Here is an 11,987-nt window from a genome sequence, read left to right as displayed (position 1 = left end):
CCTCCGGCGACCCCGCCTCCTCCGGCCCGACCCGCCGCCTCCGACCAGCCCCCGCCTCCTCCGCCTCCGCAACCCCCTCTCTCTCGGCGCCGCCGGGCCCGTCCTCCCCGTCGGCGAGGGAGACGGGGAAGAGCAGTAGGACGGTGGCGACCGGCCGGATCCGAGGCGGCCAGCCGGATCCTCGCTCCCCATCCTTGTCGCCACCGCTCTTCCCCTCCTCCTACCTGCCCCCGCCGATGTCGTCGGCCCCCGGGACATGGAGCGCACGCCTAGAGCACTCCCTTCCCCGCCAGCGGCCCCTCCTCCTCCCTGGCCACCTTCTCCTCCGGTGGCGCGTTCCATGTTGCATGGCTGCGAGCGGAGGCGGCGGCATGGCAGGCGAAGGCTACGACCACTAAGGCGCCAACGATACTAGTACTCGCCACCAGGAAGGGCGCCTAGACCATGGGCGGCACCGGCGAAAGTGAGACGCCATCGACGATGCTGGCATCGGGTTGCAGATCCTGGTCCAACACCGCCACCACACGCGGGGTAAAGGAAGAAGGAGAGGAGGGGGTAAAGGAGAGGAGGTAAATAAGGGTAAAAGAGTCTTTTGACAATCAAAATGCTAAAGTTTAGCCCCCCATTTGAGGAGGCTAAACTTTAGCCATGGCTAAATTTTAGCCCCTTCCTTCCAAACAGGGCCTATACCGTATCTTAGAAATAAGATGCATCGTGTAGTCAAGTTAACAAGATGTCAAAGCAATGAGATATAAAAGTATATACTACAATAAAATTGACAGAGTGTCAAAGACATGAGATATGACAAGAATCCACAATTTTGATTTTTGAAACAGGCATTTAAAACCCCCGCGGCAAGGCCTTGAACACAGTCTTTTCTATACGCAAATGACTTTTTTTCTTTCGTGCTGTACGCCACGAACTCTCTGTTTTTTTTCATCGGGTACGCACACAAGCTCACGAAGACACCAACATTCACCAACACGCATCTCGAGGCACCGGTCACCCCCTTCCTCCCTCCATCTCCCTCCTCTCGACGCCTTATCCTCCATCTCGCCACGGCTCCTCAGTTAAACCCCGTCTTCTCCCTCCACTCCCACCCCACCATTCCCACGCAAACAAATGCTCCTCTCCTTCTCCCCGCACCCTTCCCCTCTTCTCCTCTCCCTCCCCTCCACCTCCGCCTCCAAGCCCCGCGCCCGCCTCCAACCTGTCATCGCCTCCGCCTCCGCGTCCCCCTCGCCGGAGCTCCTCGGCAAGTCCGCGCTCCGCCGCATCTCTGACAAGCTCCGCAGCCTCGGCTACCTCGAGACCGGTTCCGAGGCCCCCGCTCCGGCGCCGGTCACGAGCGGGGATGCCCCATCGGCCGGTGAGATCTTCGTGCCCACCCCGGCCCAGCTCCCGCGCCACCGCGTCGGCTCCACCCTCGACCCGAGCTGGGCCACGGCCGACGGAGAGGCCGGCTCCGCGACGCGGCGGCGGGGGAGGGGGCGCGGGAGGGATGCGCCGGGGTCTTCTTCGATGCCGCCGTCCGCGGCGGAGCTCGCGCTGCCGCGGGACGAGCTCCGGCGGCTGCAGGGGATCGGGATCAGGGTGAGGAAGAGGCTCAAGGTGGGAAAGGCGGGCATCACGGAGGGGATCGTGAACGGGATACACGAGCGGTGGCGGAACGCTGAGGTCGTGAAGATCAGGTTCGAGGATGTCTGGGCTATGAACATGAGGCGCACGCACGAGATTCTCGAGGTGAGTGCTCCCTGTGATGTTTGTTCTTCTGGCTGTGCATGTCCAAGTACAACATTGTGTTGTCCTGGGCAACAGGCTTAGTAAATTAGGTTGTTGCTTGATATAATGATGCTTGTTTATGTCAAACGCCTGAACACCACTGTTAGTTTCGTTTCCCGAGTTGATAGCACAATTGAGCTCTTAGTATATGATCACACACTCTTGGTGTGAAGCTATCAGTGAAAAGAAATGAGCAGAATATCTGGTTAAAATACTGGGTTGATGACTTTGAAATTTGAACACATATGATCAGGGTGTAGTGTATTAGCAATTTAGGCATTCAGAAAAGTATTGCTTCATTGAAGTAGTTTTCATTTCAAGTTCCATTTGACAAATGAGACATAGGAGAGAAATAGTGTATAGTTGGAACCAACTATCTCGGCTTGCATTTGACAGTTCAACATGCTCTGTTTCTTTTTGGTGATAGAGGAAAACTGGAGGTTTAGTCATTTGGAGATCTGGGAGCACCATCATATTATATAGAGGAACCAACTATAAGTATCCTTACTTCCATTACAGAGAAAGGATGGGTGGTTTTCTTGACGAAGAATCATCAGAGCAGAGCAGCTCTGGGGATGAGGATGAAGATCCTGGTGTAGAATCAGAGGCGCTGAGTAACAGTGCGGAGGAGGATGAGACTAGTTTTCATCATGATAGCAGTCATGAGAGTAGCGAGAATCCTGTTATAGCTTGTGCAGAACAGAGGAGTACAGGAGAGGGAAAGAATAATAATATAGGATATTTGAAACAGAGCTTAAGCAGAGAGAAAGATACAGCTCATCCGATATTATCTACCAAACGGCTTGTTTTTGATACACTCGGGGGCAATTTGGACTTGAGAGCTGGAGCTCCAAATCAACAGCATGCAAGATTGCACGTAAAAACTCATGCTGATCATCTCGGTAAAGTTGGTCCTAGAGATCGATCATCCTTAGTGGCTGGTGTTGGTTCTCCAAATAAGTTCCGATTACAGTTGCCTGGGGAGGTCAAACTTGCAGAGGAAGCAGATAGATTACTGGATGGGTTGGGCCCAAGGTTTTCTGGTTGGTGGGGGTATGATCCCCTTCCAGTGGATGCAGATTTATTACCAGCTATTGTGCCAGGATACCGTAGGCCTTTTCGCCTTCTTCCTTCAGGTGTTCCGCCTAAGCTAACAGACAGGGAAATGACTATCCTTAGGAGACTAGCTCATCCCTTGCCCTTCCACTATGCACTTGGTAATGTTTGGTACTTTGCTCTTTTCCACTTCCTTTGACAATATTGATAAGGATTGCTGGTTTTAGTTTTGTGGTGTCCACTTTCCAGGAAGAAGCAGTAACCTTCAAGGGTTGGCTGCATCCATGATCAAGCTATGGGAAAGATGCGAGGTAGCAAAGATTGCAATCAAGAGAGATGCTCACAACACTGATAGTGAGCTCGTCACTGAAGAATTGAAGGTAGGTAGGTACTAATGAATTCATTGCTCAATGCCCAGTCATACAGTACATTTTTTGTGTGCTCCTGGATTGTTCTGGTAGAAGTGGCAGAGTTTCAGTTTCTTGCCATATATCATCAGATTTGGAGATGTAAAGTGTCGTGTATGCTTCTTACTTGCTTTTTGTACACTTGTTCATTGCCTCTGTATATGATCAGAAATCAGGCAAAATACATGCTAGTATCTGGTGTTATCCAAATCTATATGGAACTTCCGGCTTTCATTATTTTTTCATTGTACTTAGATTATCCATTCCCAAAATCAGAATGGTAAGTCCCATTTTTTTTAAAATGTTGCAGGGATTGACAGGTGGAACCCTATTATCAAGGGATAAGGAGTCCATTGTATTCTACAGAGGGAAAGATTTCCTCCCCCCTGCTGTTTCTCTGGCAATAGAAAAGCGCAGAAAGTGGGGCAGTTCTACAATCTACAAGACCAAGCCTAACGCTGAAGAAAGCACGCTTGCTCAGGATGCTTCTGTACTGAAGGTATCAAGTGATGTCTCTGTACAAATTCATGAAGAGGTAACTTCTGTCTCAGAGAATAGAGCAGAATCTCTTAATACTGTGGCCCAGAATGTGGAGACTAGATTATCTCAGGTATGCTTTCAGCTATCATATTTGTTTTTCTTTTATGTCTGCTGTCTGACTAAACATATATACAAATATTTTTCAGGCCATAGCAGAGAAAGAGAAGGCTGAAAAACTTCTTGAAGAACTAGAAAATGCATCTCAGCCTTCAAAAGCTGACACTAGAGAGGTCATCACGGAAGATGAGAGGTACATGTTGAGGAAAGTTGGATTGAAGATGAAACCATTTCTGCTGCTAGGTGGGTATTCTCCTCGATAATTTCTGAACATTGTTTATAAAATACAATTTCCACTCTCTACATACCGAACAATTAGGTTGCCCCTATCTTAGCTTTAACTAGATTAGCTGATTGAAAAACAGTATTAAATCTTTATATCTAGAACTATAATGAGTTTGTGGATACAACAATTCCAATACTTTCTGATCATTTCTCAGTTCTGACATTGACAGGGTGGGTCCTATGTGATTTTTTGTTGCTTGAAGCACACAAATTTGGAACTATTCTTTTATCTCCTGTGAATCACCTGGGAAACTTCTGTTTCAATACAACCCTATACATCACAATTTGTCTGTTGTCACTTTATCTGCAATAGCAATTCACTCACCCCATCCAAACAGAGCTAGAGGGAGGAGGGACACAACCTGTTGCAAGGATAATAGCATTATCCCTGCCAAGGCACCTAATAAGATGCATAACTGGTTTAGGAACACATCTTACATCCTGGTTCCACTTAGTTAATGTCAAGTCTGGGCATGTAATACAGAGATTATCTTTAGGGAAAGGTTATATTGTGTAGCTAGGGCAATGGAAAGATCCCTGTAGTTTCTCCATGGAATGTCTTTCTCGCTCACTTATGCTTTACATTTATTTCCATTTTTCGGTCTTTAAATCACCTTTTAATTGATTTGCAGGGAGGAGAGGAGTTTTTGATGGAACTATTGAAAACATGCATCTTCATTGGAAGTATCGAGAACTTGTCAAGATTATCTGTAAAGAACACAGCCTTAAAGATGTTGAATATGCTGCTCGAACTCTAGAGGCAGAGAGTGGTGGTATTTTGGTGGCAGTGGAAAAAGTGAGCAAAGGGCATGCTATTATAGTATATCGAGGAAAGAACTACCAGAGGCCATCAACTCTCAGGCCAGAAACTTTGTTGACTAAAAGGGATGCTTTGAAGCGTTCCATGGAAAACCAACGTTGTAAGGTGCGTCTTATATCCATTGTTTTGTTATGATTTTCTTGTGCTGGCATCCTTGGTATTCTTAATAATTTATCTTGTTCATTGTAGTCCCTGAAGCTTCATGTGCTTAATCTGTCAAAGAATATTGACTACTTGAGGGACCAGATGAATTCTAGCTACTATTACAATGCCATTCATGATCCTAGTGTCAACTCCGGTACACTACAGCAGAAAAACGAAGTAAACATATTCAAACTTGAATGTAATTCAATTGCCACTCAGTGTATTCCATAAATGCCTGATTATTTGTTTTATTTCCATATAAATGGTCAAGGAAGTGCCTGAACTTGCTCCCATGAGTTCAGAACCAGAGGTTGAGGAGTGCACTTCAGTTGAGATGGATGGTACCTTAAATTTAACAAAGTCTGGAGCTCCTTTTGATGACAATGATATGCAGGTCATTTGTCCTCCCTTATGGAATCCATACATTATAGTTTGGTCCTTTACAATCAGTTTATCTGAGCTAATGTGGCTACTGCACTGTATTTACAGAGCAAAGTCTGTCTCAACAAGCCTGGAGATGGTCCCTCTGTGACCGTAAGTCCACCATGCCTGACTGGGAGATCTAGCACTGTTTCATTCAATGGTCTGAACAGACATGTAAGTTTGTCTGCTTTCCCACCATATGCATTTGTTGTTCCCTGCTGATGCCGATTAACTAATGTTGCAGCAAAACCAGTATGGCTCTACTGTGACATTCAATCCAGATAGTCATAGTGAAGGAGATTCAAAAGATGTGGATGCATCAAAATTTGATCTGGAATCTGATCCTCTCTTGCCTCTGAGAGCAACACCACTCACAAATCAAGAAAGGCTTATGCTAAGGAAGCAAGCGCTCAAAATGAAGAAAAAACCAGTACTTTCCATAGGTATCTTTCTTGATCTTATCCGAGCTATTGTCTGCACTAACTTTTAACTGCTTCGCTAAGCATCTGATTTATGTCTTAGGGAGGAATAATGTCATCACGGGGGTTGCAAAAACAATAAAAACACACTTCAAGAAGCACCCTCTTGCTATTGTGAATATTAAGAACAGAGCTGATGGGACTCCAATCCAGCAACTGATATCAGAACTGGAGGTATGTAAGTTGTAACATGGAATAGATCCTGAATACCCTGAATTCATCTGAGCTTCTTTGATGTCCAATGGAAACAGGAGGCGACAGGATCGGTTCTAGTGTCACGAGAAACGAACAAAGTGATCTTGTACAGAGGTTGGGGAGCAGAAGTGGCCCAGAAAAGCTCAATGGAAAATAGTGCAGATGGAGAAGAAAAGGAGGTGATATCGCCTCAGCTCCTGGAGGCCATCAGGTTAGAGTGTGGATTGCTCCCTGGCGAGTCAGGATAGCTGGATCCCGGATAACCTCCCCACTGATCATGTGCTACGGAGGAATCGTACTATTTTTGCCGGTGGATTAGTGGATCATACACATATAGAGCGCATGTATGCAGCGAAGAACTGAAGCTGCGTAAGAGCAACGTGTGGAAGAACTGCTTGCTGACGTAGTTGTGCCATGCTGTCGAAGTGTCGATGCATTTCTTTGTCGCCGTCGCAATTGTTGGCGGCTGCGCATCTTTCCTTTCTCTTCGTTTTCCTGGGCCATTACATCCAATTATTATCCATTCGAGGCTCTTCCGTGTTGTGCAGATAAGAACGCAGACATGGGCATGTTTTAGCTGTAGTGTCTTATCTTCTTCCCTGTAGATATTAGAACGACCTGAGTAAATTTTCCTGTAACCTGTAAACCTAATGCCTCAGAAACTCGTTAGCTGTTAACATCCGGCACAAGGTAGTGCCGCCCGTCTGCTGGAATCTGGCAAAAGACCTGCTGCAACGGTGATGTCCGCAGGAATCCCACTGAGGGCAGCACCTTTGCTCGCATCAGCCATCCATCCATCCATCCGTTTGCCCTGGCCTGGCCATTGCAGCGTGCAGACTCCAGACCGCAGGCGGGCAAGAACAGTGGTGCTACATGACCTGTCGATTTGTTTCGGCACTGACGACACCAAGGTTCCAGTTGCCACTACCAGATCTCCTCCTGCCTATGCGACTAGTAGCAAATTTTGCCACACCGTGCGCTGAAATCCTGCGCTTCTTTTTGTGAAGGTACGAGAGGTTTGTCCTCGCAAACTGCCATTGTTTGGGGTTGAGCTCTCACTTCGTTGCAGGCTTGCACAGCTACCCTGAACCGGTCTCTGCTCTCGGCATTTTATTATAGCAATCTGTCGTACGAAAGAAAGAATCGATGTCGTGAATATACTAGTACGTGCTAGATGCGGCTGTTGTGGTGCGGTACGTGTATAAAGCCGTATCTTGCTGCCCTGAAAAGAAGAAGAAAGACGAGGGGCACGGCTTTGGGCTCTCTTTGTTTTCCCCCAAACCTGAGTACCTGACGCTGCCGCTTTGCCAGTTTGCCCCTGCAAGAGGACAAAGGGATGCCTTTTGGCGTTCAGCCTGGTGCGAACGCAAGTTGTCGTTGTTGTTGTATCGAAATCGCTTTTGCCTTGCCTGGGACATGCAGACCGGGGGCGCCACGAAAAAGAAAGGTAAAGCTTCTAAAAAGACTGCACCCTGGGCTGCATATGCTTTGTTTGGCGTGTCTCTGGTTCAGTTGGTTCAAAGGGAATCAATCTGACAATCTCAATCCACCGCACCCGCAAACCATGCCCTACAGGCCTACACTGCATGATAGTGGCTGACGTGAGTGAGGCCTCCCAACAAAACCAACGCGTGTACAGTGATGATCAGATTCAGCACATGATGCGTTCATCATCAAACAGATGGTCTACCATGTCCGAAAACTAGATGCTCTCTCTAAGGAGTGTTTGGATATTAACAGTGTCACATTACATCAGAGGTTCGGATGCTAATTAGGAGGATTAAACATGAGCTAATTATAAAACTAATTGCAGAATTTATAGGCTAATTCGCGAGATGAATCTATTAAACCTAATTAATCCATCATTAACAAATGGTTCATGTAGCACCACATTGTCAAATCATGGACTAATTAGATTTGATAGATTCGTCTCGTGAATTAGACTCCATCTGTGCAATTAGTTTTGTAATTAGCCTATATTTAATACTCCTAATTAGTATCCAAACATCTGATATGACAGGGGCTAAACTTTAGCGGTGATATCCAAACAGCCCCTAGGTAACAAGCATCTATGCAAACCTATAAACGGGTCAATCTACTGAAACCCGAAACATTGCAGATGGCAACCATCATTCTTTTCATAGTTTCTGTGAGATTCCTAGATGGTGCAACGAGTTCAGTTTTTCCGGACCAGGGCACAGCCACCAGGCTAGGCAAGTAGACAGTGGCGAGTCTATTCCAGATGGGTCCGTGCAAGGCAGGCAGTGGGAGCTACCAGGAGCTGCATCGGATGCCCGTGCGCCGTGCGCCCACCAACTTATTCCTTGCGCGCGATCTCCTCCCCTCCTTGCCGGCTTATCATGCCGCTCGACATATATGGGGCATCATGATAGCCAGCACAAGACAATCCGTCATCAGCCGGGCACATGAAAATGAATGCTCCTGGGACATCCCCAGAATTACAGGTGACCGGGCCACGAGCCCATGCGAATCGCCTGTTTTCGCTTCGGGGGACACCCCGCTGGCTGGCACCATGGATCTGCAGCGTCTCTCCCCTTGCTCGTTTCTGCTCTGGAGAGTAAAAGGGACTCATCAGACCAATCATGCGCCATTTATTTCTTTTGGTAAGATGGTGATCTGGTGGCCTCGCATTTGGATAAAAGTAGGTTTTACATATGAGATTGTTCCGGTAAAAGTCGGTGCTACATTGTTCTTGGTGAAATTCCTGACCTGGGAAGGAAAACATTGTAGTAGCGCAGTAGCCTTGATGAACATCCTACACTTCAGTTTTGCGCAGCTTATTTCACAGCTTTTTCACAGATTAACCAAAAGCTGTGCGATTAAACTACAGAAACCAAGAATGAAGTGTAAGTAGAATCTGCTTTTCAGTACGGGCTTTTGGAAAAGCAAATTTTGCACAATGAAAATGCTTTCATGGACTCTCTTGCGGCTGGATAGTATAGCCTAGGGTAGATGTTGATCATAGCAGCAGTTGGAGGTTCCAGATCTTTTGAAGGGGCTGCACTATTTCATAGCTCGGAGATCTTGGCGAGATCTCTGCACCATGGCACGTTCAGTGGACGCTTGATAGATCGGTGCGCGGACCATGACTCCATGACATTCCGGTCAGTGCACAGTGCATGCATCGCGCACCTTTCCCATGATTCCCCATCACCAAAAAGGCGGTAAGCATCCATGCACAACATGCAGCGCTGGCAGTGCCTGCCCGGCCTGCAATCTGGAAGGAGCAACATGGAGGGCGCACATCAGCTAGCCATGTCACATGTGACGTATAGCCTGTGTGCTTACAAGAGAAATGCATTTCACCACAGAAACCAATGATGCATGCAGTTGCATCTTGCTTGGAAAGATTTTCTTTTCTTTTCTTTGAAGCACCGATCAAGGTCAAGTTTCTGCAAGCTTATGAAGAATAGCATACGACGCATAAGTTATTTTGAAATGTAAGGAGTAGCATATGTACTTATTCTTCTGACGTTTTGATATAATAAAATATACTCGCTCTACTTCAAATCGTAGATCATTTTAGTTTTATCCTAAATCAAATAACTTAAATGAAACGAAATGAGTATAGTATCATAAACAACATTGACTGATTAACTTGACTGAAGAAAATTAATGTAGTAGATGCATTTCGCACCACCAAATTCGCGGTAGATCAGCGGTGGGAAGACATTTTTGAGAACCAACCACCAACCAAATAGAAACCCCACCTACCCCTTCTTTCTGTGCTCCCCTAGCGCCACCAGTGTAGTTTATTCTCAAACAAAAAGCGGTCAGTTAACTTTGGCTGATTTTTTTCCTTTTTGACTTTTGTACCTTTTTTATAAAAAATGATCATGTCAGTGCTTTTGATCTTGTCGCTCCAAGATATAGCTTTGCTTGTAATTCATATACCTCGGCACGTTGAAACATGCATGTAAAAGACTAAACCAGAAAATTTAAATGTAAAATACATTCCTAGTGTTTTGTAGATCAGAGTACACGTAGAATTTTTAATCAAAATCACAAATTTATGACAAAATTTATTGAATCAAGACATTTGTCCTCATTTAACATTTCCCACGGAAGCATTACTGATTTTTCTCACACTTAATAAAGACTAATTTACGATATGAGCGTTCATAAAATATATTTGCACTGTTCAAATTGCAAGAGTAAATATGATTACTCCATCCCTGAGTTTCAAATTACTTCACATATATGCCCTTTGTTTTATGAGAAATTTTAGAGTGCTTGAAAAAAATAACAGCCGTCCATCCGGCGAAATCGAATGGTGGAAACAAAGGAAGTACAATGAAGTATCGAAAGAGAAGTACCACAAAAATAGTGAAAAATTACTACAATACCCTTTTAATTATGTGTAAATCTATTTAATTCTTTTTTGGTAAAAGGGATGAGAAAGGAAAGTACCTGTTTAAAAGTATTGTAACTTTTAGAAGTTATTTATTTCTTTAATTTACAGTTCTTTGCTAATATATTCCAGTTTTTAGAGACAAATAAAGTAAAAACGGCCTTGCTAGCGCTCGAACGTCCGGCGGGAGCAACTCCCGTCGGATGCATGCATCACCATCCGTTTTAAATCTAACGGCTATAGTAGTATCATAATAAATACCACTAATTATCCGACATTCCGTTGCAACATCAAAACAAAATAGCTGCAACATCGAAAATCTATGGTTGCAACATGAAAAAGATGTGAAAAAAATAGTTCAATGTAAACATAATATTCATGAGGAAAAATTCCCACCGCAACATTGAACACATGTTTCATGCAACATTTCCAAAAAATCATCATATGTTGAGTTGGGGTTGAGCTCGTACGGGAAGAAATATTGCAACATGAAAAATTGACAGATGAAACAACAAAAGCCAACTATTGCAACATCGAAACATCTCAGAAAATCAATCGTGCAACATCAGACGATACGTTCATCCGCAACACCCGTGCGCATCTACAGCGTTTGCAACATCCAAGAATCCCTACTGCAACATCGTGAGATACCTATTGCAACATGGCAGTCGGGGGCTATCTTCAGATCTAAGCTCCTATGGCCATCAGTGCTGAAGATCCTGCTGCGGCTGCTGCTAGTGCCGACGTGCACGATGATGCTCAGCTGCAGCGTGTCAGCCTTGATCTCTTCTTCTCCATCCTCTCCGTCACCTCGACAAGGCCCTTGGAGCGCTACCCCCTATCAGTGGGAGGGAGGGAGAGGAGGGGGCGCTGCTGGGCAGAGCAGCAGGAAGCAGAGCAGGTTGGGGAGGAGCCCTCGCGACGGCGAGGCACCATGGCCAGCGGGAGGGACGGAGAGGAGGAGGGCGCGGTCGGGTAGAGCAGCAGGAAGTGGAGCAGGCTGGGGAGGAGCCCCCGCGTCGGCGAGGCACGAGGGACGGAGAGGAGGAGGGCACGGCTGAGCAGAGCAGCAGGAAGCAGAGTAGCCTGGGGGAGTGGGCCAGCGGGAGGGACAGAGAGGAGGAGGGCACTGTCCGACAGAGCAGCAGGAAGCGGAGCCGTACAAGGGGAAGCGGGCCAGCATCAGCCTCCACCGCCGATCTCGCCGTCTCGAGCACTGGCATCGATAGGGAGCAGAGCAGGGAGCATAAAGCAGAAGCAGCAAGGGGAGAGGATGAGGTTGCACTTGCAAAACGAGATTCGGGTGCGGTGGAAGGAATCTTCGTGCAGATAAGAATGTTGCGCTAGTTTTTTATCCATGCGTGATATTTTTGCTGATGATAATATGTGGACGACACCGTGCCACGTGACTGTCCAGAGAAGGGACG

At 46.3% G+C, this 11,987-nt stretch overlaps 1 protein-coding gene across 1 annotated transcript; it reads left to right on the top strand.

The window, feature by feature from the left end:
- Positions 1-325: 325 nt before the first annotated feature.
- On the top strand, positions 326-6,865 carry LOC117864098 (CRM-domain containing factor CFM2, chloroplastic). The gene is made up of 12 exons (XM_034748102.2): positions 326-1,743; positions 2,210-2,999; positions 3,088-3,218; positions 3,556-3,855; positions 3,932-4,085; positions 4,760-5,052; positions 5,137-5,268; positions 5,363-5,485; positions 5,581-5,688; positions 5,759-5,957; positions 6,037-6,167; positions 6,245-6,865. Exons 1-12 carry the CDS (start codon positions 1,123-1,125, stop codon positions 6,434-6,436), a joined length of 3,174 nt encoding a protein of 1,057 aa, XP_034603993.1. The 5' UTR covers positions 326-1,122; the 3' UTR covers positions 6,437-6,865.
- The last annotated feature ends 5,122 nt before the right edge of the window (positions 6,866-11,987 follow it).

This window comes from Setaria viridis, chromosome 7 (assembly GCF_005286985.2).
Source record: "Setaria viridis chromosome 7, Setaria_viridis_v4.0, whole genome shotgun sequence".
Lineage (NCBI taxonomy): Eukaryota > Viridiplantae > Streptophyta > Magnoliopsida > Poales > Poaceae > Setaria > Setaria viridis.
The sequence above is the reverse complement of the archived record's forward strand: the minus strand, read 5'-3'. Positions and strand labels throughout refer to the sequence as shown.